We start from the raw sequence: 27,851 nt of genomic DNA, 5'->3' as shown, positions 1-27,851 counted from the left end.
AGGGGTCACTAGAGACCGATTTAGACTGTCAGGAAGCACCACTCACACACAGGATATCAGTGTAATTCCACTTAATCTCAACCACTTAAAATGTTTAAGAATGTATGCCAAGGTAATAGTTCATTTCAAACCTATTTTAATAAATTACACATGCACTAATTTGTATGTATACATTCTCTATGTGTCACTTTAAAGCCATATTGAGGGCTTCCCTGGTGGCGCAGTGGTTGAGAGTCTGCCTGCCGATGCAGGGGACACGGGTTCATGCCCCGGTCCAGGAGGATCCCACATGCCGAGGAGCGGCTGGGCCCGTGAGTCATGGCCGCTGGGCCTGCGCGTCCAGAGCCTGTGCTCCGCAACGGGAGAAGCCACAACAGTGAGAGGCCCGCGTACCGCAAAAAAAAAAAAAAAAAAAAGCCATATTGAAATTAGTAAATTTAGATAAACTGCCACTGACTTTAAAGTATTACTGGCCAAGAAAAGGTAGCTCAGAGCTTTAACTTTGAATGCACTTGATAAAAACATGTCAGGGTTGAGAAATCTGTCCTTGTTACATGACCACCTTACTATTTTCTTCAGAAAACAGAACCCATAAGAGAGAAGTATTTTCAACAAAGTAGTACACCCAAGCGCTCTGAGATGAAAAAAAGGCAACCGAAAGCCTCAAGTCACTCTGGTAAAAGCAGAGCACAGATGGACTTTCAACTCAGAATTATGTAGCTGCCAAAGCAAAGGATAAGTGAACAAAACAAAAAAAGTGAAAAAAATGCTCTTAGTGCTAAGAGCATTGGGGGCAGATATTATGAAGAAAAATTGGAACGTATATTTGGATAATTTGCAATCTTTAATTCTATAAAAACTGCTAGAACTCAAACATCTTTCTTAACAATATTTCTGGTCAAATCAAATTCAAAACATAATACCTGGGATTCCTCCTTCTCCTAACAAGAAATTAAACTTATTAGGTACTCTGCACTGTTAACTACTCCACACATTCCGATTTGCAACAAGTACACAATACAGAGTAATACAAGGTGTGTGTAGGGGGGGCTACAAGAAGTCCAATGTCTGCTACCCCAGCAAGTTACTGTACACACACCACAGCAATATCACAGAAACGGCACAGTTTCTGAGGACACATTCCACATTTTATTTACAATTGAAGACTAACGTTAATCTCAAAATCACATATCCATACATCTATTTCCTTTTTGTTGATTTCATTTAAATGTAAATGCATGGTTTGTCCAACAAAGACTGTAAACAACTCTTCACCGCGTCTGGTACATGGAACACCCAGGAACAGCTTGTAACGGAAATCCGTCCACCTCCCCACAACAATTTTATTATAAATACAGGTATCAAAACAATCCTGAACGTGTTTTTGATACTACTAGTAGTCAGCACCTATACCGCTTCAAAAATGAACACATCTTGTGACAATATTCATTGTACCTGCTATTTTAGACAATTTCAACGGAAGCTCTTTCACTAAGCAAGAGCACGCCGTTCTGGGTTTTCCTTCTTGAGCTTTCTCTTCAGAAACGCATCTGCTTGCACAGCCATCTGACACTTCTCACTGTTCTTCCACCTGGAAACCTGAGCTCCACTCTGAGTACTCCAGGTTCATGTGTAAATGACGGCGCCTTAACAAGAAAAAAAACTGTACTGAATTCTCCTCCTGTTACCTGAAAACATAATGGGTGTACATGTATTAAATATACTCTTACAGATGTCCAGGTCATGTTTACCAGCTGGAATTATCTTACTTAATGTGTGGGTATTTTGCATTGTGATATTTAATCAAGACATTAACATGAATAGAAGGTTGTTGATTTAAGACAAGTTTTAAATCCACTAAAATTAATTGTTGTATGTTTGTCCTTCTGGTGGCTGTGGAAGCTTCATATTTTCTTTGGACATCATTAGACGTCTTAGCTCTTGAAGTACAACTTTAATGCTGTATGAATTTTGCCATTTTGCTAACACTGGTATGCTCCGTGCATCCACCTGAAAGGAGGGGGGAAAAGAGTAAAATTAACTACCAAGTTTAAAGGGGTCTGGCACCGACTTACTAGACACACTTTGATAAGAAGTACTTTTAAAAATTCATAGCCTGGCTCTATTTTCACAAAGTGAACATTATGAAACTACTGGTTCATATAATACTTAGGGAAAATATTCCTTCTTCAACAGGTGTTTCCTAAAAATTTGTGTCCTTTTTGTGTGGTGCTTTTCTGTAAACGTGTAGTGAACTTCGGTCATCAGAAATAAACAAATGTTATATAAAATGACTACACGTAAACATAGTTACCAATTCCTTCTTGATAAGGTCAGAGGTTTCTCTCCATTTCCAGTGCCACGACCCAAAGTCTGGAAAATGACCTCCACCAGGATTAAGGAAAGAACTGCGAACCTTGACCTCTGCTTTCAGATCTCTCTCTCCCGTGTGTTCTCTGAACTGTGCTAAATTCATCTTCCACTGCAGGAAACTGGGAAGATGGGGCTGGAGCTCCTTCAAAGCCTCACCCCCAGGTACCTGCCATCTCTTGGCCTGCCTGGCAGTTCCCTGGAAAACCCCTCCCACAGGGTTTCTCTTTGACCTCAGAACTCACCCACGGAGGACCACCTAGTCCCTGGCCCACTCCTCCACCTGGTGTTTGCCAAAAATAACCAGTGTCAATTGTGTGACACCTCGGAGACACAAACTGCTATGTACAAAATAAGCAACAAGGATGTACTATAAAACACAGGGAAAGATAACCATTATATTGTAATAACTTTAAATGTAGTATAATTTATAAAAATACTGAATCACTATGTTTTACATCTAAAACAAATATAATACTGTAAATCGACTATATACTTCAATAAAAAATAAAAATTTTTTTTAAATTAAAGAAATTGCTTAAACTGTTTAACACCTCTGCTGGGCGAGGAGGTGGTAAGAGGAAAGCAGGAAGGTGACCAAATACTTCACAGGAAAGCTGGGAAATGAGATGTCCAGTGAGGCTTTGAAAAGTTCCAACACACGCCTGTGAATCTAGAAGACACACATGTGCAGGGCTGTACAGGCTCAAAAGACCTGAGAAGGCCATTAACTCTCACCTATGGCTGACCTTGAGCAACATATAAAGAATTTGATTATGCACCATAACCAAGTGGGATTTATCCCAGAAGGGCAAGGTTGGTTCACTATATAAAAATCAATCAACGTAATACACCATATTAACAGAACAGAGAGCAAAAACCATGATTATCTCAATAGACACAAAAAAGCTTTGACAAAATCCAACAACCTTTCATGATAAAAACACTCAACAAACTAGGTATATCAACCCAATAAAGAGCACCTATAAAAAATATACAGCGGGCTTCCCTGGTGGCGCAGTGGTTGAGAATCCGCCTGCCGATGCAGGGGACACGGGTTCGTGCCCCGGTCCGGGAGAATCCCACATGCCGCGGAGCGGCTGGGCTCGTGAGCCATGGCCGCTGAGCCTGCGCGTCCGGAGCCTGTGCTCCGCAATGGGAGAGGCCACAACAGTGAGAGGCCCGTGTACAGCAAAAAAAAAAAAAAAAAAAAAAAAAAAAAATACAGCTAACAGCACACTCAATGGTGAAGGACTGAAAGCTTTCCTCCTAAGACAAGACAAGGACATCTGCTGCCATCACTGCTACTCAACACTGAACTGGAGGCTCTGGCCAGGCAACTAGGCAAGAAGATGAAACTAAAGGTTTTGAAAAGAAAGAAGTGAAACCATCTCTATGCACAGATGCCATGGCCTTGTACACAGATCCTAAGGCAGCCATTAAAGGAACTGCTGGAGGGAATAAACAAGTAGAGCAAGGCTGCAGGGTACAGGATCCACAAACAAAACCTCACCTGTGTGCTTGCAATGAATGATCTGAAAATCAACTCAAGGAAACAATGCCATTTACAATAGGATAAGAAACAGAAGTGTAGGCCATGTACACTGAATACTATAAAAAAACTGTTGACAAAGACATCCCATGTACATGGATCAGAAGACTTAATGTCGTTGACAATACTCCTCAAATTGATCTACAGATTTCACACAATCCCTATCAAAATTTCAACTGCCCTTTCTTTTCTTTTTTGCAGAGCTGGACAAACTGATCCTTTAATTCATATGGAAATGCAAGGAACCAGAATAGCCGAAACAATATGAAAAAGAACACTTACTACAAAGCTACAGTAATCAAGAAGGGTGTGGGACTTCCCTGGCGGTCCAGTGGTTAAGACACTGCACTTCCATTGCAGGGGGCACGGGCTCGATCCCTGGTCAGTGAACTAGGATCCCGCATGCCGCGCAGGTGGTCAAAACAAAAAAGCAAACCAAACCAAACAAAAACAAAAACAAAAACCAAGGGTGGTGCTCACACAAGGATGGACATAGAGAACAATGGAATGGAATACAACTGAGAACCCAGAAGTAAATCCATGCACGTACAGTCAAAAGATCTCTGACAAGCGTGTCAACCATGGGGAAAGGACAGTCTCTTCAATAGATGGTGTTGGGACAACTGGACATTCACGTGCAAAGGAATGAAGCTGGACCCTTAACTCAAAACGGATCAAAGGCCTAAATTAACAGCTGAAACAATAAAACTCTTAGAAAAAAACAGGAGTAAATCTCTGTGACGTTGGATTTGACAATGGTTTGTTAGATATAACAACTAAATACTTTCAACAAAACAGAAAGTAGATAAATTGGCTATATAAAATTTTTTTAATTTTTGTGTTGAAAACATCAAGAAAACAGAGACAACCCACAGAATGAAACAAAATTCATGCAAATCATATACCTGACAAGGGGCTCTTGTTCAGTAAATTAAGAACTCTTAGAACTTAATAATAAAGGCTAAATATCTCAATTAAAATGTGGGCAAAGTGGATCGTGGTAGACAGCTGTTATGGACTGCATGTCTGTGTCCCCCAAAACTCATGCACTGAAACCCTAACCACCACGGGAAGGTACCAGGAGATGAGGACCTTGGGAAGTAATTATCAATAGGTTTAGGTGAGGACCCAAGGGTGGCGCCACCACGATGGGATTAGGAGAGAATGAGACTGGAACTTGCTCTGTCCTCCCTGTGAAGACCCAGCAAGAAGTCAGTCCTCTGCAGCCCAGAATGAGGGTCCTCACCCGAACCCGACCACGTGGGCACCCTGATCTCAGACTTCCCAGACTCCAGCCTGTGAGAAAGAATCTCTGCTGCCAAACCACCCCCGGTTTACGGTACTTTTGTGATGGTTCCCGAAGATCTTCAACTCCTGACCTTCACGTCCTATGTGACCCCTCCCTGGAGTGTGGGCTGGACAGAACGCTGGGATATGACTTCTGACGTTAAGCTACAAAAATACTCCGGCTTCCATCCTGCTCTTTCTTGCTTTCACTCCCCTGCTTTGCAGACGGAAACCAGCTGCTGTGCTGTGAACTGCTCTGTGGCCTCTGGCTATAGCGTATAAGGAACTGAAGCCTGACTGAGAACTGACTACTGCCAACACGTACGTGAGTGAGGCTGGAGCTGCATCCTTCCTCAGCCGAGCTTTCAGCAGAGACCACAGCACAGGCTGGCATGTGGGCTGCAGCCCTGTGAGAGGCCCTGGGCCACAGTCCCAGCCCACAAAGACTGTGAGACAATAAATCCTTGTCGTTTTAGATGGTTCTGAATAGACATTTCTCCAAAGAGGGTAAAAAAATATGGCCAATAAGCAGGTGAAAAGGTGCCTAACCAGGGGAATGCAAATCAAACCACAATGAATATCAATCAAAAGAAAACCTGATGCCTAATCCAGTCACTCTATACACACACCTATGCTCCAATAATTAAACCAGGACTTAATTTCTCTGCTTCCAGGTCCCCACTGCAGCCTGACTATATGAAGCGTTGGTGGGGATGGACAGTCACAGGCACTTACACACAGTGAGCAGGACAGACATGGACAACCCTGGGAGGGCCCGGACAGACGTCAGTCAAGCTGAAGACAAGCCCCACCCAGACCCCACCTCAGCAGACATCCTACTTCTAGGTGAATGCCCTAGAGCAGGGCCACTGAAAGCACCTTTCACGGAACAGCCCAAGGCCTTGCACTGATTTTTACTGGTCCACCACAAGATAAACACAGAAATTCAGAGTAGAGAGTTCTACAGCAATTTGACAGAGAAACTTTTATCTTAAAAAATCTGAGCTTAGATTTTCTTCTTAATTTCATTTTGCTAGTAATTCACTTTCATTGTACTTTATAAAAATATTGATCCATAACCTACTGGAACCCACGAACACCCAGTCCTGAGAAGTGTGTTCTAGGGTATAAGAATACTTGTATAACAATGTTCACTGTAGCAATCTTTTCAGTGAAAACTGAAAACAACCTAAATCCCCAGCAAATGAAAAATGGAATATTAAACAATAAAAAGGAACATTCTAATCTGTATGACATAGCATGGATGAAGTTCAAAAGTCACTCACATGAGTCCACACAAAAGGGATACAACACAGAAGCATACACAAATGTGCACAGTAAAAACACAACCATGCATGGAAATGATAAATGCCAAATCTGAGATGGAGCCACCTCTGAGGAAAGAGGAAGGGGAAACTGGGAAAGGCACAAAGTTAACTCTGTATAATGCAGTCTTTCTTTAAAAAAAGACCTGTTACAAATAAGACAAAAATGCTAAGATTTGAGGAGGGTAAGTGGAGGGTGTTGGTTACATCATTCTCTAAAACCTGCCTGCGTGTTAGAAACAATTCTTTTAAAAACGCCAAAAATAAAAACAAAGAGAAAAATGATAATTTATAGTAACTGCTACAAAGGGGAAGAATAAAAGAGTGACTGTAGCAGAGTAACAAAACAGACACAGTTCAGACTGGGAGTCTGGACAGAACTCTCTGAGAGTGACACTTACACAGGGAAGTGAAGAAAGAGTCCGTAAGGATGTCCCCCCAGGAGGAACAGGAAGCGCAACGGTCTTGAGGCCAAAGGAAAGGTGTGCAGGGCAGAGAGTGTGCATGTGTGGCTAAGGCCACTGCAGGGTTTTAAAGCACAGAAGCGACAGGACACAACCTGTGCCTCAGAAAGATCCCCCGGCTTCTTGCTTTGTAAAGACTGGGGGAGGTAAAGCAGGAGAATCAGAGAGGCTGTGCAGGGCCCAGAAAAGAGATTATGGCTAACATTCACTCGGTGGCAACGTAAGGAGAAAAGTAAGACCGGACTCGAGTTACATTTTCAACAAAGACTAACAGACCTTAATGCTAGAGGGTTTAAGGAGGAGAGGCAGAGAAGGAGGCATAATGTCCAAAATGAGATCAGGTAAGCTCGTAAGGCAGGTCTGAAATTTAATCCTGAATTTCCTAGTTCCCACAACAATGTAGAACTCACTATGAATTACCTAATTTGCAGAGTTTATAATATGAAAACAAACCAGCAGTTGTGAAGAACAGCTATTCCTGGTAAAGAAATTTCACAAAAATATCTTCCTCATAAAGGCAAAGTTGTATGTCATAAAAGAAATTCCCTAAACAATATCCCTTCTTTAAATTCAAACTGTTTCATAATCCTGCTTCCATCACATCTCTTATATTACCTGACACAGAAATAGTTAAGTATGCGCGCTGTAATTTCTAGAATAACCACTGGAAGAACAGAAACAATGAAAAGAATTGAGAACGGCCATTTCAAAAGTAGGCAAGAAACAAGAAACACGTGTAAAGATAGAAACCACAAGATCAGATGATTATTACACCTGAACGCATCAACACGCTGTACAATAAATGTCCATGGACTGATGCCCTAGCAGGCAGGGCAGGGAGGACTCTCAGGGCCCAGCACCGGCTGGCGCACCGCACGCAGGGAGGTATGGGAGTGGCCCAGCAGGTCCAGGGCTGAGATGCCCAATAGCGCTCCTCCAGTCAGGGTCATGCTTTTGTCCGGTGCACCCAGCAGGGAGGAGCCAGCCCACCTGGGGCCCTGGGGTGGGGTGGCGGCCGGACAGCCAGCTTTGTGTCCAGGACCCAGCCTGCTGCTGGAAGTGTGCTTTCACACAGGGGAATGAGCACATGCAGGTAAACACACTGGGCAACAGAAGGCAGGTTTCTCACGGCTGAAGGCAAGAACTACAAGCATAGAAAGGATGAAATCTGAAAAACACCCTGCAGTGTTAGAACAGAACTGGAGATGATGGTATAAACTCATGGTTTGGGATGGATGATGGACGGAAGAGAAGGAAAGAGGGAGGGAGGAAGGAAGGCTAGCTGTACAGATGTGATACCTGGGCTAAAACTATAAGGAAAAAGTGAGAGAACATAAAAGAAATGCTCCAGATGTTAATTACCATTGCTGGGGAAAGGGAACACAGGGACGGGATGAGTAGGCACACACAGAAGTTAAGGTAACGTTCTGTTCCTGTGACAGATGATGTTCATGCCACTACCATCACGTTATCATGCTTCCTAACATGTATTCTGCATGCGAGGGTGCTCTCAACACGGCACCTCAAGAACCTGCACTTCAAGTTCTAATACTCGTATGAACCTCAGACTCCCTATTGGAAATTATTTCTGCTCACTTCCATGAGTCAGGTAGAGCACATCATCTTGATTTATTTGCTTTAAACAACCATGCTCAACTACGACTGTCTGTTCCCATACAGACATACTTGTTCCTCAAAGAAAAACCTCCTCTTCATGAATATTCATCCTTTTAATCTCACCAATATACCTTAACCCTAAAGAAAAATGTTAATTCAAAGAGAAACAATGACTATCTTATCACCAAGTAAGGATTCAGCTGAAATATGACTACTGAAGCAATTAATAAAACCCTCATCTCTATCTAGGCTAGTACATAAAGGTTCTTAAGGAAAGGTCCATTCAAAAGAGAAAAACAACATGAGACAAACTGTTTTAGACTGTCCGCTAAACAAAGGTCCTTTTTTGGTTGTTGCTTTAACATTCTCCTGACTATATATTTACAGGTTATGTAAGAATAAAATGACTATTTTAACTTACCATTCCACTGGAATTATTTATTCCATTCATATTAATTTTGGTTACAAATCTAACTGATGGAGGTGCTTCTGGGTATTTAGGTCCACATTCTACTTTCAGGCTATATATTCTGTTTTCATAATTTGTCTGGAAGGCAAAAATAATAATAATAATATTGAAGTGCTAATCAAGAGGGAAAGTACAATATAAATGTACTTAATATCACCACTTGCATGATCAAGAATTTACTTTTCTACAAATTTATTTGATTTATATGGTTAGAAAAAAGGCAGCAAGCACACTTAAAAGTAGAGATTTTATAAAATTAAATAATTCTACAAAGTAATATCAAAATGATCAGAACTTGCTTCTGTGGTACAGTCAATGCCTATAACAAATTAAAAGGAAAAAACAGACCACTTAAATTCAGATTTTACTCAGAAGTCCATATTGTGGCTTGACCTGTGTCACACATATATAAAGGTTCCCATTTTTCCAGGACAATTCTGTTTATTCTTACTGCTCCTGTATTAATTATTAATAATACTTCATTTCATTCTCAAAAGGGTCTGGCTGGACAATAAATTATATGGTTACCCCATTTATACAGCAATCAATATATCTTCTGGTATAAATGTCATATTATACCGTTGTCCAGCACTAGAACAATTAATTCATGCCTCTTATTAGTTACATTTACGTTACTACTTCATTAATTTTCTGGTCCATTACATTCCATTATCTAAATTCAGAGATACAATAGCCAACTTTTATTTTTCCACATCATTTAAAAACAGGGTTTCTTAATCGAGAAGTTGAACATTACCATATTATAAAACAGCCATTTTAAAGCTACCAGACTTAATGCTTTTCGATTTTTCAAGGCTTACTTTCATGCCTATAATTAACTCTTCTTTATCCTTATGGCTTCTGTTCACTCGGTAAACGTATTAGTGTGCAATTAAAACAAGAAAGTAAAAAAATAAATGGCAGTGACAAATTTAATACCTGTTGATTCCTGTATAAACATGGCAAAACAAGTTAACCATCTATAGACTTCACTTACCCCAACTGATCCACAGCTTCCTCTCCCTTAAGTAAGAGTTCTCCCAAGTGGAGGTCAGGTCTGGGTTATTAAACTACCGTAATTTAAGATGTATACAACAATCTTATACATATATTATTAAATATTTCAATATTTTAAAAAAGAAACAGCTGGATAAAACTCATCCAAGTTTAACAGCAAACATATATTAATAATATGCCCAGGACCTGGAGAGGTTTAAACAGGACTAAAGGTCAAGGAAATCATCTGGTCTGTCGTTCTCCACTCACATGCACATCAGCCTCTTTAGAAAACTTGCGTTAAAAATAATAATAATTTTTTTTAAATGATACAAATGAACTTATATACAAAACAGAAACAGACTCACAGACATAAAAAGCAAACTTATGGTCACCAAAGGGGAAAGTGGCAGGGGGAGGGGTAAATTAGGAGTTTGGGGTTAACAGATACACACTAGTATACATAAAATAGATAACCAACAAGGACCTACTATAGAGCACAGGGAAAACGATACTCAATATTTTGTAATAACCTACAAGTGAAAAGAATCGAAAAAAAATCGATACGTATGTATGTATAACTGAATCACTTTGCTGTGCACCTGAAACTAACACAACATTGTAAATCAACTACACTTCAATAAAAAAAGAAATAAAAGGAAAAAAATTTTTTTCTGAAATAGCCCCTGAGAAATTCCATACTGTTAAAAATACTCAAAGTACATGGAAACAACTAGAACTCTCATACTTTGCTGGTTGTAGGGAATGGTATAACCATTTTGGAAACAATATGGCATTTTCTTATAAAGATAAATAAGCACACACCTCCCCTACCACGTAGGAATTCCATTCCTAGGCATTTTATCCAAGAGAAATGGAAACAAACCTATGTTCACAAGAAGACTTGTAATCATAGCAGCTTTACTTGTAATGGCCAGGGAGTGCTGCGATCAGGAGAAGCGATAAGCACGTTGTGGCATCTCTGTGAAACACACCACTACCCACTTCATGGAACAACACAGCGGATCCCGAGACATTATATGCCAAGTCAAAAGAAGCGGGCCTCTAAGCACACACACTGCACGATTCCACTGGTACAAAGTCCTACAACACACAAGACTACTCTAGGGGGTAGGGAGTAGTGACTGGGGCAGGGCAGGGGCACAGGGAATTTCTGGCGGCACAGACATGTTCTGTATCTCGACATGGGTGCGGGTAACAAGCTCCATTTGTCGAAAATCATGGTAATATCTATGCATTTCACTATATGCAAATTATACCTCAATCTAAGCTAGCCTACAATGATTAAACATCCTAACTTTTGGTACCTTGGATTAATTTCATCACCCCTGGATTTTAAATTAACAGCCAAGTCTTTCTGTTGTTTAACAAAAGAGTGACAGAAAAGAGAGTAGTAAAAGGAACTAATGTTTATTAATTATGTACTACAGATACTCTCTTATTGTCTAATTATTAATTCATTTAATTCTCAAAACTTCTAAAGTAAGTATACATATAAGGAAACTTGGAAATGTTACTAAACATCTAATGCTAAAAAATACTGCTTAGAAAATTTAATACACAAACATATATGGAAAACAAAATCGCTAATTATATAAATCCAAATAAATAGTGGAAAAACATAAAAAACATATAAAAAACTGAGAAACAACTAACCAAGTAACAGAATGCTGAGGTAGGAATTCTCCTATTACCCTAACGCTGGGGACAAAATTGTTCTGAATCTGGCACCTTCCAAAGAAAAACCAACTAAGCCGAGATGCCGCCCCTGCAGGTTTTATTAAAAGGCAGCTGAACAGCTGAATGAGTGCTGGGACCGCCCACTCTCACACAGCCCCCCAGGCCTCAGCAGGCGGGGAAGCCTGGCTGGAAGGACAGGGCCTCTCAGGGGGGCCTCCTGCTCCACAGGAAGGGGAAGGGGCTCCAAGACAACCCCCCCAACACCCCCAGCAGAAAGTGGCAGGGGGCAGCATCCTGTCTCTGCGCCCTCTGCAAGCAGGCCTAGCCCCATCCGACCCTACAACAGCCTTGGCTCCCACTGGGCACAGCAACCCAGCGAGCTTCCTGTGGTTCAGTGACACCAGGGAACAGCTAGTTTGGGGGTCCTGCTGATGACCCCAACCGGGTGAGAGAGACTTGTGAACTAGGTTACAGGGCAGCCCACAAAATCATGGGGGGTCTTATGCACAAACTCCAAAACACTCTTAAAGTTTAAAGTCTCTTAGAGGTAGTTACTAGAGAAAAACCAAGTGTAAATCATTTCTAATGTATACTCCACCGAGTTCAGACTGTCCAATCTTCAAGCTGTTCATTAGATAAGAATGCTCATAAATTATAAGCACTTACTTTTACCAGAAAGACCATGGTGATACTGTTCACAGGCAGTGAAAATCAAGGTTTTCATTACAAATACCAAGTTAATAAAACATCAAGAATTCTAACCATCAGGATTTTATTTCCTTCCTCACATGTCTTATGGAAAAATCAGAGCACTGGAGGGAAGAGGGAACTTGTTAGTTTAGCAGAGTGCACGAATTCTGCAAAGGAATACCAGAAAATGCAAAACATACATTAATTCATTCTCTAAAGTTAACGTTGCTAATTACCTGACCATTTTTCTTTTATAAAAAATAAAGAGGAAATCTAAACTCTACCTAACAGCAAAACAGTTGAAAGCTCCCATCACAGCAAACAGTATACAAAACCAAAGACTAAAAAAAACTTCATATTTGTGTTCTTTCCAACAAGTCAAAAAACACACAACACATATTTCCAAGAGTCACTGCAGGGTGCGCAGTAAATGGGGCCTTTGAGTAAGGAATGCAATGCAGAAAAGAATTTCCCAGTCTGAAAAAGATTTTGAGTAAAAATAGAAAGTCATAAACTTGAGAAAGACCTAAGAATAAAACAACAGGTCTGTTGCCAGCAATGCTAGAAAATATGCAAGAATCAGCCTTGTCTACATATTTTATAGATGAAAACATGGAGGCCAGAACATTTCCATGGCGAGTCAACTGTCATTGGCCAACAGCAATGTGCACTCAACACAAACCAATTTAGAAACCCTGATGACACACACAGCGGGTTAGTAACATGTACATCAAAACACACTGTTCGCTCTTCCCAAATACCCCTCCGTTTCCTCACCTTTTCTCCTCTCTATCTGGAATGTTCTCCATCCCCATCACCACCTTCTGAAATCCTACCAGCCAGTCCTTTAAGGCTCATTCCAAAGGCAACTTCCTCCACTGTTCAGCTTTCCTCAATTATTCCAGCTAGAAGAAACATATTCTAAAGTCCCGCAGTGAACTTTCTCTGCCATATTCAGAATCTATCATTTGTGTTCATTTCTTCTCCTCTACTCAACTGCAAACACTTTGGCAGCAATGATCCTATCAGTCTTTCCCCCCCAATCCTCCAGAAAATCAAGCATCAATAAATGTATACAAAATAAGTAAAAGGTGAGGAAGTGTTTCAGTTAAAGTGATCATAATTATTTATTTTAATATCAATATCACAAAATAAAATGCTTACTCTAAAGTGACAATAAATATTAATAGAAAAAAATATGTAATGTATAGCACTGACCCTTGGTGGCCCAATAATCATGCCTGTCCACCTTGTAAGTGTCATGTCTTCATCATCTTCAAGGCCCCAGCTAACCGTACCATCGCCTACTCCTTTTTGTCCTTCTTCAAGTTCTTCCAACAAGCGAAAATTACGAGGAACTTTAACGCCTATACAAAAGAATGTCAATGTAAATGTAAAAAGCTCATAATTATAAGGACTACACACATTCAAATTCAGCTTTTCCCAAATTAACCTTTAAAAATTATTTCCCAAAGACAAAATTCCCTTTAAAAAGCATTCTGGCCCCCAAAATGCTGAATCTAAAAACCCTTCAAAATGAAAACGCTAAAGAAAGCACTGTTCCAAACATTAACAGCAGTACAGAACATGTATATAAATTCCTAATCAATCAGTTTTAAACTGACATAAATCAATCATAAGGGAGTCATCGTAAGTGATTATTTTTCCATAATTGAGATTCCTGTTCCTCAGCCAAGAACACTACATCGAATAAACAGGCGTGACCAGAAAGCCCATAAAAGCTCCATTTCATTAGCATATACTCTCCAGTAATCTTCAGAGAAGAGAATTATGTTCCATCTGTAAAAATGCACTAAGAAGTACTATTTTTAAAAATGCTGACCCCACCCTCGGTCCTGAGCCAGTCTGCTGGCTGCCTAATAACCAGGGGGCCCCGTCTCCCCCGTCAGCGGGCTGGAGGCTGGAGAGCCAGCCTCCTGGTGGATGTTTCCTAAGACACGTCCTTCTCCTCTGGGCCCAACCCAGCAACAGTTTCACGATCCAACAGCCTTTCTCACACCTCCACTTCTTTAGACCTCCTCATTCTACTTATTTCTAAAATCTTAACACAGAAATGTTCCTCTCTGCCTAGAACCCCCAGCCTTGCACAGTCCCTACTCCCTCACTCTCACTGAACCTGGTCTTTGCCACCATTCTGACCTCCAACCCCTGGAACCAGCCATGATTTGTGCACTTTATCACAACCTGTCCTAGGATCACTGGCCTGGCCTCTCCAGAGGATGGACCCTGTGGTTTTCCGTGTTCTCAACAGCATCTAGCATGAAACACCCTCCAGCCCCACTGCACAAGTCTTGAAAAAAATCAGGACCCTCTCCTTCTGGCTCTGGAGCACCGCCTCTCTCCCTCCCTCCCTCCCTCCCTCTCACATGCAAGCACACACACAATCATGAGGCAGGAAAAAAAGTGACGTCTCTTTTAAAGCGACTGTCATTTTGTATAACTTACCTCTCTTGCTGAAACTAAAACATCTCTTTCAGTTACTAATTTGTAGTAATGCTTCTGGACAAATAATGGAAAGCCAATAAGTACTGTAACCTAAAAACACTAGCCACGGGGCTTCCCTGGTGGTGCAGTGGTTAAGAATCCGCCTGCCAATGCAGGGGACATGGGTTCGATCCTTGGTCCAGAAGATCCCACATGCCGCAGAGCAACTAAGCCCGTGCGCCACAACTACTGAGCCTGCGAGCCACAACTACCGAAGCCCGTGCGCCTACAGCCCGTGCTCCGCAACAAGAGAAGCCACTGCAATGAGAAGCCTGCGCACCGCAATGAAGACCCAATGTAGCCAAAAATAAAATAAATTATTTTAAAAAAAACTAGCCAATTTATGTACTGTGCTTCATAAAAAAGTCTTGAAAATCTTGGGCCACAGAAACATGGGGCTGTTATAAATCACAAAAGCAAGAGTACTCATTATTACAACTATAATAACTAGTAATAACCATTTGTTCAGGGTACACTGTGTGCTATTTTAAATAAATTATCCCATTTGATCCTAAAAGCACTCATTTTACAGTTATGGAAACTGAAGTTTGAAAGAGTAAGTGACCCACCCCAGGTCACACAGTTCCCAGTGGCAGATCCAGTATTAAAGCCCAGTTTCTAGACCGCAGTCACTCTCTTAAGCGTTGGGTTACGCAGCGAGCCATCCCGGAAGCATGGTGGGCGCTGCCCAAGGCCAGCTCCCAGTGCTGCTGCTTCCCAGACAGGGGCCCCGGCCCTGTTTTCTCATCTATAAAATGAGACCACGGTGGCTTCTGTTCCAAAGAACCACTGTGAAAAGTAAACAAGGTAATCTATCGTAAACAGAATAAATGTTGACTATGACCCTTTTAGTGTCCATATTAAGTAAAATTACAAAAAACTTCCATTCACCTCCATCTACGTTTTGGGAGAATTCAAGCTCTCTGTACAGTCCTGAAGGTTGGCCCCCAGGAAACAGTCCCCTGAGCTGTTTCTATGCACATAACACTGGGACAACTGCTATTCCCTGCAGTTGCACAGTCAGAATCTCCACCATCTATTGCTACTGACTTGCTTTTTAAAGGCTTCTTAAAGGACCCTGATTACCCTTACGATTATGAAGTCATTCCCCAAGAAAAATTCTCAATTTGTGTTGAATTTTGTTGCCTCCTTTTTATAAACAATTCAGTCAGGTGAGCTTTATGCACATCCAAAACTACAAAGTAAACAATGTAAAAGTAATGTTTCTTTTTACATAAGTGCCATAAAAGCGATAAACCTAGTGACTGCTAAACTTTTCACCATTTCTCTGTGCTGCATTTTGGGGAAACAGTTCTAAGATTAATGGATCAGTTATTGGCAATGTTAACGTTTAAAAGATTATAGCAGCTAAGATTATTTTGTTTTTAAAGTTTAAGACTCAAAACAAACAGCAGTGAGCTATTATTTTTAAATTCAGGGCTAGAGTACTCTGGTTTTATTTCACCCAACCACTAATGTCTGTGAAGAGAAAAAACACCACGAGATGGGGATGTTGGTCTGTGAGTGTTGCAGTGTGTACATAAGCTGCCCTCTGGATCTCTTGCCATGTCTGAGCCTTCTTCTATTAGTTCTGCTTGCTTTTTTCCTATGTGTGTATATGTGTGCATGTTGTTGTTATTACTGTTGTTGTTTAATAGTTTTAAATACTTTAATCCCTTAGTCTGGGATCTTCATTAAAAGAAAAAAAAACCTCAGAGAACATCCAGTCCAAAACCTAACGCTTTAGAGAAAAGAAAATTCTCACCAGGAAAAGTTAGGTGATAATGCTAAAGTCACTTAACTACCAGTTAGTTACCAAACCAAGTCAAAAACCCAAGTCTCCAGGCATCCACTAATCTAGTCTCCTCCTTACTACATTACAATGAACCTCCATTCGTAAGAGGTAAGACCCAAATTAATATTATTCAAAAGCAAAATGCTGAATGCAAACAACCTAGAAAACATGCTTCCAGTTTTTAATCGCAAGGCTATCCGATTCCTAATAATGTAACTTTAATTCCCACAATACCAAAAGTAAAGGCATAAACACTGCTAAATAAAAACTAGAATGAGTCTTGAAATGCTGTTTATTAGGAACATGGATTTCCCAATTATAACTCATAAATATTTTTACCTTTTTCAGTTATAAGGAAAAAAGCCCAAATAAAACCTTAAACAGTAATAAATCTGTCAATCTATCCACATAAACATAAGAAATGACAGCAAAACAAATTTAACATCACTTTGCAACCAACCATCTAAATTAAGAAACCTCTGATAACACTAAAAAAAAAAAAAAAAAAAAAAAAAAGATGAGGTGGTATAGTTTTGAAGAGGGCCAGGTGAATTCCAGTTCTACACTCTGGGATGTAGAAAACCCAAAAATAAATATGAACATTTCAGTGTATTTCTTTTGAGATTACTTTCCATATATAGTAATATATGTTTCTGTGTTTTTTCCCAAATGATATCATGATTCATAATTTTGTAACTTGCTCTTTTCCTCACTTACAAACATGTTTCTATATAAGCATAATCAAGTACCATTTTTTAAAATGTCCTGGTGAATAATATTAGTCATGTCAGGGAACGGGGTGGGCAGGACTTCACTGGACACCCTTTCACACTATTTGACCAGGTGAATCATCATCACCTACAGAAATGAAAGGAAAACCCCCATACGAACAGAATGAATTTCTTCCATCTTATCTGCTTTCCAGCCCTACGTAGCTAGCTGGTCCTCACGAACACCCGGCTCTCCCACACTACACACCCAGAGTGGCGGTGGTAGGTTAGGGGAGGGAGTGTCGGGGCGCCCAGCTTATGGGCCGGCCAGGCTGCGTAACTGCCCCCGCAGAGTTCTCTTAGGCGCTTGGGCTTCTGTCACCCTTCGACACACCTGAGGGGGCACGCTGCTAAGATGGAACTCCTGAACAGTCCCACCTGTAATCTGAGTGCTTGCTTCCCGTCCCACTCTGGGAGTTCGGAGTCCCCGCAAACTCCCAGCAGGCTGACTTAGTTAAAATGGACATATTTATTGAGCACCTCCTATGTGAGAGACATTTGCTAAAAGCTTTACAGGCAGAAGCATTAAATTTTACCTTATGTTGTTTTAACATCACCATTTCACTAAGTAAGAAAATTAAGGCTTAAACTACTAGGTTGGGCCACATGAGTGAAACTGCTGATGTTCAGGCATCTCTGTGATCAACAGAAAGTGATTTCGCAAGGTTCACCCTAACAACATGGAAAGTGAGTGGGGGAGGCGAGGAGGGAACAAGTCCCAAAGCCCAAGCCGCCCGCCATTACTCTCACTCCCTCCCCTCAGTCCCAGATGGCATGCACATCCCTGGCCCTGCAAATCTGATGGGAGGAGGAACACGTCATGACCAGCTGTGGGGGCAACTGCCAAAAATAAATCCTGCTCCGAACGCTGGTAAAAAGAGCCTTTCCATATATCACACACCTGGGTGTGCGCGAAGGAAAATATTTCCCTACCCAGGGAAATAATATAACTGTCATTTTATATTTTTCAAAGTACTTTCCCATACAGTCATCTACCTGAATAAGGGAAATATCTTTTGAGGTATGATGGGCAGATAGATCCCCATTTTCACAAAGATCAAAGACATGAAGTAACTCACTCAAGGTCATGGCAAGCCAGTAGCTGAGTCAAAAGTGAAATTCACATTTCTCAGCATGAGTACAACTCTTTCCATTACTGTATACTGCATACTTCAGAAAATAAAAAAGAAAGAGAAACTTCAGAATGGGTACGACTTAAAATACATATTTTTCAAAACATACACATTGTTGAAATTCACTATATAAACAAAAACATCATAAAGAAAGTTTCAAAATTCAAGTCTAAGAAATAGGGACTTACCTTCTGATTTTGCATTGCTTAAAATTATATATTAACAGAAGCATTTATAAAAGCTCTCTGTGAATAATATTTTCTAATTTTTCAGAAATTTAAGACTCGAATATTTGTTTGGTTTTAACATTCTTTGCTTCCTTAATGGGATGAAACAAAATCAGGAAAACACAACATGTAGAGGAACACGCATTAGACAGCAAAGCACTGGGAGACCTATTTGATCATATCCATTACTTCTACATTAACTCATCCCTTCACTCAATAAACCTCTGACTACTGGATGTAGTTACTATGCTAGGCACTTGACACCAGGAGGACCAAAACCTTTGTTTGCCCTCAAGAAGTTTACAGTCTATGAGAGGAGGACAGTTAAAGAGATAGCACAACACAAAGTAAAACATCCTCTGGGGACACCTAGGAAGGACAACCAACCCCAAAGAACGGACAAGGAAGGTCTCCTTGAAGAAGAAACTCTCCAGGCGCAACATAAAAGAAACCATTCAGGGGGAGAGTAGGTGAAAATATTCAGGACGTCAGTGGAGAAAATTAAAAAACATAAGCAAAGAATGTCAAAAAACTGAATAAACAGAGCAATCTGCCTACATGAGAAACTCACTGCAAATGCATAAGTTCTCCTCAAACTAATCCACAGATTCTTGTAATTTAAACTGAAATTCCAATAGCGTTGTTCTTGGAACAGGACAAAGAGTCCTAATATTCTTATGGAAAACTTAAGGGGCAGGAGTTTGGAGAAAACTTTTAAAGAAAAAGAAAACAGAGGGGATAACTTCCCTAGATATTAAGACTTCCCCATCAGCCAAAGAAAGTAATTAAGATAATGTGAAGTCAGTGCAAGAATCGACAAACAGACTAATGAAAAAGAAAGCCCCAAAACAGATACATGTATGAAAACAGGATATGTAATAAAGGCAGCATTAAGAGTCAGCAGGGGGACTTTCCTGGCAATCCAGAGGTTGAGACTTCGCCTTCCAAAGCAGGGGGTGCGGGTTCGGTCCCTGGTCGGAGCTAGGATCCCACACGCCTTGTGGCCAAAAAACCAAAACATAAAACAGAAGCAATACTGCAATAAATTCAGTAAAAACTTGAAAAAATGGTCCACATCAAAAAAAAAAAAAAAAAGTCAGCAGGAATCCACACTAAAAGAGGACCAATCTTGAATCATGTAGCAGAAAAAGATATACGTTATTATTTGCTTTAAAGAACATTAGCGGAAAACTGGCAGTCTGAACAGGGCCCAGAGATAAAAGTTCGGTACCAAAGTTAATTTCTTGATTTTGATAATTATATTGTCAAGTAAGAGAACAACCCCGATTTCAGTACCTACACAGTGAAGTATTTAGCAGCGAAGAGGGACATGTCTATAACTTATTCTCAAATGGTTCATTAAAAAAAGTGTGTCTGTGTGGAGGTGGGGGGGAAGAGGGAAAGAAAGAGTATACACGCAAGCACATGCAAAAATCTTAAATATCAGCATGGGGTAGGATTTCCTCATACTGTTCATGTAACTTTTCTTTAAATCTGAAATTATTTCAAAACAAAGAAATAGGGAAAGAATGGACTGGACTGTTCAGTAAATGATGTTAGAAAATTTTATCCACATGGAAAAATAAATTAGATCCCTATCTCACAGCATACATGAAAATCAATCCTAGGCATATTAAATGCCTAAATGTGAAGAGCAAAACATAAGACTTTAGAAAAATATATGATATCCTCCGACCTTGGGATATAAGAAAGGATTTCTTTTTTAAAAAAAGCACAATCCAAAAGATTGATAAACTTGACTAAAATTTAAAAACCAACTTGACAAAAGAGCCACAAACTGTTACGAGTAACATAACCAGAAAATGTCAGCATCCAAAATATACAAAGAATTCATCCTATGATTCAACAAGGAAAACAAAATAGTGAATAAGGAGGTTCACAGGAGTGGGAACAGGGATGTACAATAAACATATAAAAAGGGTTCTCAACCTCAACAGTAATCAGGGGAAATGTGAATTAAACCATAATGACTCTCCACCAGACTGAAAAATATTAAGTCTGGCAATACTTGGTTTGACGAAGATGTAGAGATGGAGGCTCATTCACTGCTGAGGTTGGCATAAACTGGTACAACTCTGGGAGGAAACTGGGAACATTCACGGAGATCCTGACAAAGGGTTGGAGGAAGGTAGGAACGCTCACTTACCATGATTTCTAATCGTGAAAATTTAGAAACAACCTAAGCATCACATGGTATAATCCATGACAGAATACTGTTGCAATTAAAATGAAAGAATTAGAGCTACAAGCATCAATCAATGCTAAAATTTTACAAACATGTTGTTCGGTAAGTGTACAGCTGCACTTTTACAAGGTGAAAAGGATCTGGAGCTTGGCTGCACAACAAAGTGAATACATGATGTTGCTGAACTGTACAGAGGCAGTTAGGACAGTAAACTGTGTGTTACCTACACTTTACCATAATTAAAAAGAAAAAATAAACCAAGAAAAAAAAAGCTATGTATTAACAGACCTTTACTATACTCTTCCTGAGTACATCCATATCTAGCAAAGGTATAAAAATGTTTGTGGAATATACTCCTTAATCAGGATAGTGATCACCTCTGGGCAAAGAGAAAGGGGCCTAGTACTTGGAAGGGTCCTGGTAATGTTTCGTTTCTTCAAAAAACAGAAAACCTGGGCTTCCCTGGTGGCGCAGTGGTTGGGAGTCCGCCTGCTGATGCAGGGGACGCGGGTTCGTGCCCCGGTCCGGGAAGATCCCACATGCCGCGGAGTGGCTGGGCCCGTGAGCCATGGCCGCTGAGCCTGCGCGTCCGGAGCCTGTGCTCCGCAACCAGAGAGGCCACAACGGTGAGAGGCCCGCGTACCGCAAAAGAAAAAAAAAAAAAAACCCAGAAAACCTGAAGCAAGAACAATTTATTAGCGTTTGAGAGAGCTGAGGGTGGGTGCACATGTATTCATGCATTTTTCTGGTGTTTAAAAATCTTTCGTCTAAAAAGAAAAGGAGAAACAGTACCCAAACAAGGAGAGAATGGAAGGCAATGTTTGGGGATAGCAGTTGAGGATAAATGAGCAAAGAGCCAGAAACTGCCTGGAAGGACAGGTGTGCTTGCAAATTCAGACTTCATCTACGGCGGTGAAGACCAAGGGAGGGGTTTAAGCACAGACTTCAAGGACAGGAGGGCAGAGGGGAGAACATCAGCTGTGATGAAAGAGCAATCAGGGAAAAAACGTTAAACGCCTCCACTAAGAAAAAGGTGGTTCGTTTTATTGTTGTAATTCTGTGATTTTATTTATTTCCAATAACCAAAACTAAACATCAAGCACGAGCCAGAAACTGTACTAGGCCATGGGATCTCACACTGATAGTCCCAGTCCCAGCCCTCATGGAGCCGACAGCGTATCAGGTCAGCAAGACACAGAAATCACAGCGTATGAGAAGCACTTATATGACAAAAGCAACAGGAAAGTTTCCTGAAGTAGTAGTTTTGCTCTACCACAAAACTAGAAAGGTGACTTTGGGCAAAGTGTCTTTTTCTTACACTCTGCGTACTTTGATGTAAAATGCAGGACTAAACTACATGAGCCTACCCCAACCCAGCTCACTGACCCGCACATAGAAGCCTACTTCAGGAGGGTCCGGCTGGACTGGAGAGAAAGGAAAAACCCTGTCCCCAGGTCTCTGCCCCATCTCCATCCTCAGCTTCAGAACCCTTGCAGAACCACGTTATTCCTAAAGCTCCTCCCAAGTTTAGGACTCTTGAATTCCATTTGGAGGACTGTTTCAGAACATCAGACATGACCCTATCTTAAGAAGTCAAAAAAAAAAAAAAAAAAAAGCAGAGGGGAAAAAGTAATAAACATAAGGTATAAAAATTTTAAGTTGATTTTTAAAATATTAAAACCCTATAATATCAATAACCAGTTACACCGAAGTAGTAAATGGATAATATGTATTTCATAGACATGAAATACAACTGATAATCCAACAAGAAAATGAACCAAAAGAGAAAATAAGAAAAACATGCAGCTTAAAAAAAAAAAAAAAATGACATTACTGTACTCCCATCAAAAAATAAAATTAAAAGCACAGTAAACACAACGCTGGCAAGACAGTGGATAAACTACATTTATCCATCCTTACACATCACTGGAAATTGACTACACCTTGCTGAAGAGGGAATTTGACAAAATATAACAAGAATTTTAAAATATTTATACACTTTGATTTATACTCCAGTCTGTGAAATCCACCCTCAAGAACAAAGCACACGGAGTGTAGCCGGCCTCAGAGCCAGCTGTGAACAACCTGTCTCCTGTCTCCGGGCACACGCCCTCCTGGTCAGAGGCCAGGGCTACTCCCCTCGCCCCGACTCTGGGCTGGCCTTGCCACTTGTTTCGATAGAATGCGATGCTGGTGCGGTTCTGGGCTGGGACGAGCCTCATCAGAGCCCTATAGCTTCTGTTTGGTTTTCTTGGAAGCCAACCACCATGTAAATTCTGACCTCCCAGACACTACTGAGATGCGAGGAAGTCCAAACAGGGCACCTGGAGTGGCCACGCGGACTAGAACCAAGGCGCCTGGGCACAAGGCCCAGCCCACCGTCAGGTGAAGGGAGACCGGCAAAACCACACAGTCAGCCCCCAAATCATAGGAATAAATCACTGTTTGAAGCCATATATCCATTTCAGATATTAAAATTTGCCTTAGAATTGATGAAATATGGCAGATGAAAATAAATCTGAAAAAAATTTCAAATCAAACGTACATCTGGGGCTTCCCTGGTGGCGCAGTGGTTGAGAGTCCGCCTGCCGATGCAAGGGACACGGGTTCGTGCCCCGATCCCGGAAGATCCCACATGCCGCGGAGCGGCTGGGCCCGCGAGCCATGGCCGCGGAGCCTGTGTGTCCGGAGCCTGTGCTCCGCAACGGGAGAGGCCACAGCAGTGAGAGGCCCGCGTACAGCAAAAAAAAAAAAAAAAAAAAAAAAAAAAACGTACATCTGAAGCATCTGTACTATACCTTCAAACACAAATCCTCTGGATTAGAGGATTTGCAAAGTGCCTCAAACCCATGGTATGGAAGCTGCATTATGTGCAGTAGAATGTGACTCATACTACTGGTACTCTTTAGGTGACAGCAAAAACCACTCTGTCCCCAGCCACTCTCCCACAATTCTGCAACTCTTCTTACAGCCTATGTGCTGTATACTAACTCGGGTAAGGAGAAAATATGCAGCTTCATGTGTTTATTTAATGAAAGTATTTGAACACAAAATATCCTTTTAGTACCGCTTCACTTCAGAAAAGTAAACTCAAAACAAAATTTAAAAGTAAAACATTATAATACACAAAGGGGGAAAGCTAGATTTTACTTGAGCCATTTGTTTTCTCATTATTAAATCACTCACATATAAACTGCACCATAAGGAAATGACAACATCGGAGCCACTCAATAAACACGTGGTGCGTTTACAGCAGACGCTTACTTTCAACCTTTCTGTCTACACTTATGGGCCAGTCCTGAAGCCGGTGATGCCGATTCTGAACACAGAATCCTTTCCCCAGCATCTTGGCGGTGGTGATGGGTGAGGACAACCATGTAGGCGGACGCATTCAAATGCAATAAGCTACCACAAGAGATTTTGCTCAGACACACTACTGATATCTCAATGAGGCAGACTAACCAGGGAGAACAGAGTTCCTTAATATTCTCCAGGAAACCTGCGAGCAATGTTTACTTCAGAACTAGAAGGAATGCCTCCCTGAGAATAAACTCGGGAGTGGCAGAAAGCTAGGTGAACCACAACATACTCTGCTTCCTCTCCAGCAGGGACTTCCAAGTGGAGTGAGGACTGGCACACGTCCCTCTGACGGAGACCACCTACAAGGTACAGGGGCTCTCCTGTGACACCAGGGAGCTGCAGTTAGAAGCAAAGGAAATATCCTGCCAAGTCACTGCTGGCAGGATGAACACTTGAGAAAATTAAAAACTTTTCAATAACTTAAGTATATCCTCTCAGGAAACAACCACTTACATCAATACTGTTTAGTAAGCTGTAACTGATAATTTAGTTAGCAGGTGACACTACCATGAATAACAAACAGTAAACCAAGCTATGCATCATTGGTACTTTTCAATAACATTCCAGTCACTAGACTGAAAAAAATTTATGGCATAATTACATACTTATACAACGAATAAACTGCTTGAAGCATGCCTGCTATCTGGCTGTGTAACTCTGTTAATGTTAAACCTCACACCTGGCAAGGCAGGGCTGAAACCCCTACCCTCTGTCATGTGGTAATCCTGGATAATAATCATAACCAGATCATCACTTAGAACTTACACATGTCAACATGATGTTTTTAAAACAAAGAGTCAGATAGACGATGAAGTACATACCAAAAGCCAGACTTTTCATCTTAATAAAGTAGAAAAAAATAGATAAATTGGACTTTATCAAAATTTAAAACTTCGGGGTTTCAAAGGATACCATCAAGAAAATCAAAAAACCTACAGAATGAGAGAAAATATTTACAAACCATGCATCTAATAAGGAACTTGTATCTAGAATATATAAGAACTCTTACTACTCAACAATAAAGAGACAAATAACGCAAATTTTTTAAGACGGGCAAACCAGAAATGAACCCACACTTATGTGGGCAATTAATCTACAACAAAGGAGACAAGAACATACAATGAAGACAGTGACTTCAATAAATGGTGCTGGGGAAACCGGACAGCTACACGCACAAAAATCAAACTGGACTACTCCCTCACACCACACACAAAAGTAGACTCAAAATCCATCAACGGCTTAAATGTAACACCTGGAGCCTTAAAATTTCTAGAAGAAAACTTAGGCAGTATGCTCTTTGACATCAGTCTTACCAATAATTTTTTGGATGTCTCCTCAGGCAAGGGGAAAAAAAGCAAAAATAAGCAAACGAGACTACATCAAACTAAAAGCTTTGCACAGTGAAGGAAACTCTCAACATAACAAAAAGGAAGCCTATAGAATGGGAGAAGACATTTGCAAACACTACATCTGATAATGGATTAATATCCAAAATATACAAAGAACTCATACAACTCAACATCCAAAAAAGCAACCTGATTTAAAAAATGGGCAGAGGATCTGAATAAGACATCTTCCCAAAGACACACAGATGGCCAACAGGCACATGAAAAGATGATGCTCAACATCACTAATCATCAGGGAAATGCAAATCAAAACCACAATGAGATACCACCTCACACCTGTCAGAATTGCTGTCATCAAAAAGACAACAAAAAACAAGTTGGCAAGAATGTGGAGAAAAGGGAACCCTTGTGCACTGTTGGCGGGAATGTAAATTGCTGCAGCCACTATGGAAAACAGTATGGAGGTTTCTCAAAAAATTAAAACTAGAATTACCATTCAATTCAGCAACTCTACTCCTGGCTGTTTATCCGAAGAGAACAAAAGCACTATTTCAAAAAGATATATGCACCCTTATGTTCATTGCAGCATTATGCAGAATAGCCAAGATATGAAAGCCACGTAAGTTCCCATCAATACATGAATGGATAAAGATGATGTGGAAGGTGCACACACGTGTGCGCACACACACACACACACAAATACACTGTAATACCATTCAGCCATAAAAAAGAATGAAATCTTGCCATTTGCGACAACACGGATGGACCTAGAGAGTATTATGCTGAGAAATGAGTCACAAAGAAAAAGACAAATGCTGTATGATTCCACTTACATGAAGCAACCAAGAAGTTTACAGAATTCAGCGTGATACAGAAGCAGCATCAAAGAACCTGGAATCAAGAAACTAGCTCTGGACTCAGCATCTAGCTAAGTAATCTTGCGAAAGTCATTTCATATCTAGATCGTGCTCATCTATAAAATATACTTTGCTTAGAGCCTAAATGATTCATAATGTACTTTCCATGAGCATTACTATTCCAATATATGTATAAGGACCTATACAAGCCATAAGGACCTCTCTCCCCTTCTGTAGTTTCAAACTTTGCTGAGTTCCAACTTAAACTGAAAATAACATCTGCTCTTACACAAGTCAGCAAAGACTGTGTAAACAAGAATACACTTCCAAACCCAGTCCTGAAGTCCCGTCTTACAATAATATCGCAAAGATTTACTTATAAATACATTTGCTCTTTTAAAACAGTTAACTACTTTTGAAACAAACTTTTTTGTACGCGGGCCTCTCACTGCTGTGGCCTCTCCCGTTGCGGAGCACAGGCTCCGGACGCGCAGGCTCAGCGGCCATGGCTCACGGGCCTAGCCGCTCCGCGGCATGTGCGATCTTCCCGGACCGGGGCACGAACCCGTGTCCCCTGCATCGGCAGGCGGACTCTCAACCACTGCGCCACCAGGGAAGGCCCTGAAATAAACTTCTGAACACTAGATTTCATTCCATTTGTTCTAGTCTACATACCTCACATCCATTTTGAAGTTTTGCGTCAAACATCTCCCCAAATACTTGCTAAGTGGATGTTTCCACGTAGCAATCTCCGCTCTTCATGGTTTCCACACGCGTGACTTTCAGTTACCACGGTTTAGTGAGACACCAGTCCCCCCACAACAAGGTTCAGACTCCAGTCTCCACGGTACGCAGACCATGAGTAAGCGCACAGAGCGCACACGTGGCGGCTAGCTCCTCAGTCCACAGGTCACCACGTGAGTGACAAACGAGCAGTCCCAACCAGCAGCCAGCACTTCACAGCTTTCGGCGTGCAGGGGAGCGCTCACTGCACATCTCTTACTCAGTTAACAGAGAGCAAAGCATGGAACAGAGCTGCCTCCTTGTCCACCAGGGACAGTCCATAAAAACAGCCAACACAGATGAAAGCCCAGCAAAGAAACAAGAACTGGCAACACGGGAAGTGAAATGTGAACAAATGTAAAGAGAGTCACAGAAGAAATTTGACCGTGGGAACGTCG

At 41.0% G+C, this 27,851-nt stretch overlaps 1 protein-coding gene across 1 annotated transcript in view; it reads right to left on the bottom strand.

The window, feature by feature from the left end:
- Nucleotides 1–1,126: 1,126 nt before the first annotated feature.
- Nucleotides 1,127–27,851, bottom strand: part of UBE2V2 (ubiquitin conjugating enzyme E2 V2) — a 30,644-nt gene continuing 3,919 nt past the window's right edge. The window contains exons 2-4 of the mRNA XM_060116088.1: nt 13,690–13,838; nt 9,037–9,162; nt 1,127–2,010 (exon numbers count right to left, since the gene is read on the bottom strand). Of these exons, the coding sequence (XP_059972071.1) occupies nt 1,864–2,010; nt 9,037–9,162; nt 13,690–13,838 (422 nt within the window). The 3' untranslated portion in view covers nt 1,127–1,863. The remainder of the gene's footprint in view (nt 2,011–9,036; nt 9,163–13,689; nt 13,839–27,851) is intronic.

Source organism: Mesoplodon densirostris, chromosome 13, assembly GCF_025265405.1.
Source record: "Mesoplodon densirostris isolate mMesDen1 chromosome 13, mMesDen1 primary haplotype, whole genome shotgun sequence".
In the NCBI taxonomy this organism is placed as follows: Eukaryota; Metazoa; Chordata; class Mammalia; order Artiodactyla; family Ziphiidae; genus Mesoplodon; species Mesoplodon densirostris.
Note: the sequence above shows the minus strand (reverse complement) of the source record. Positions and strands in the feature narration are given on the sequence as shown.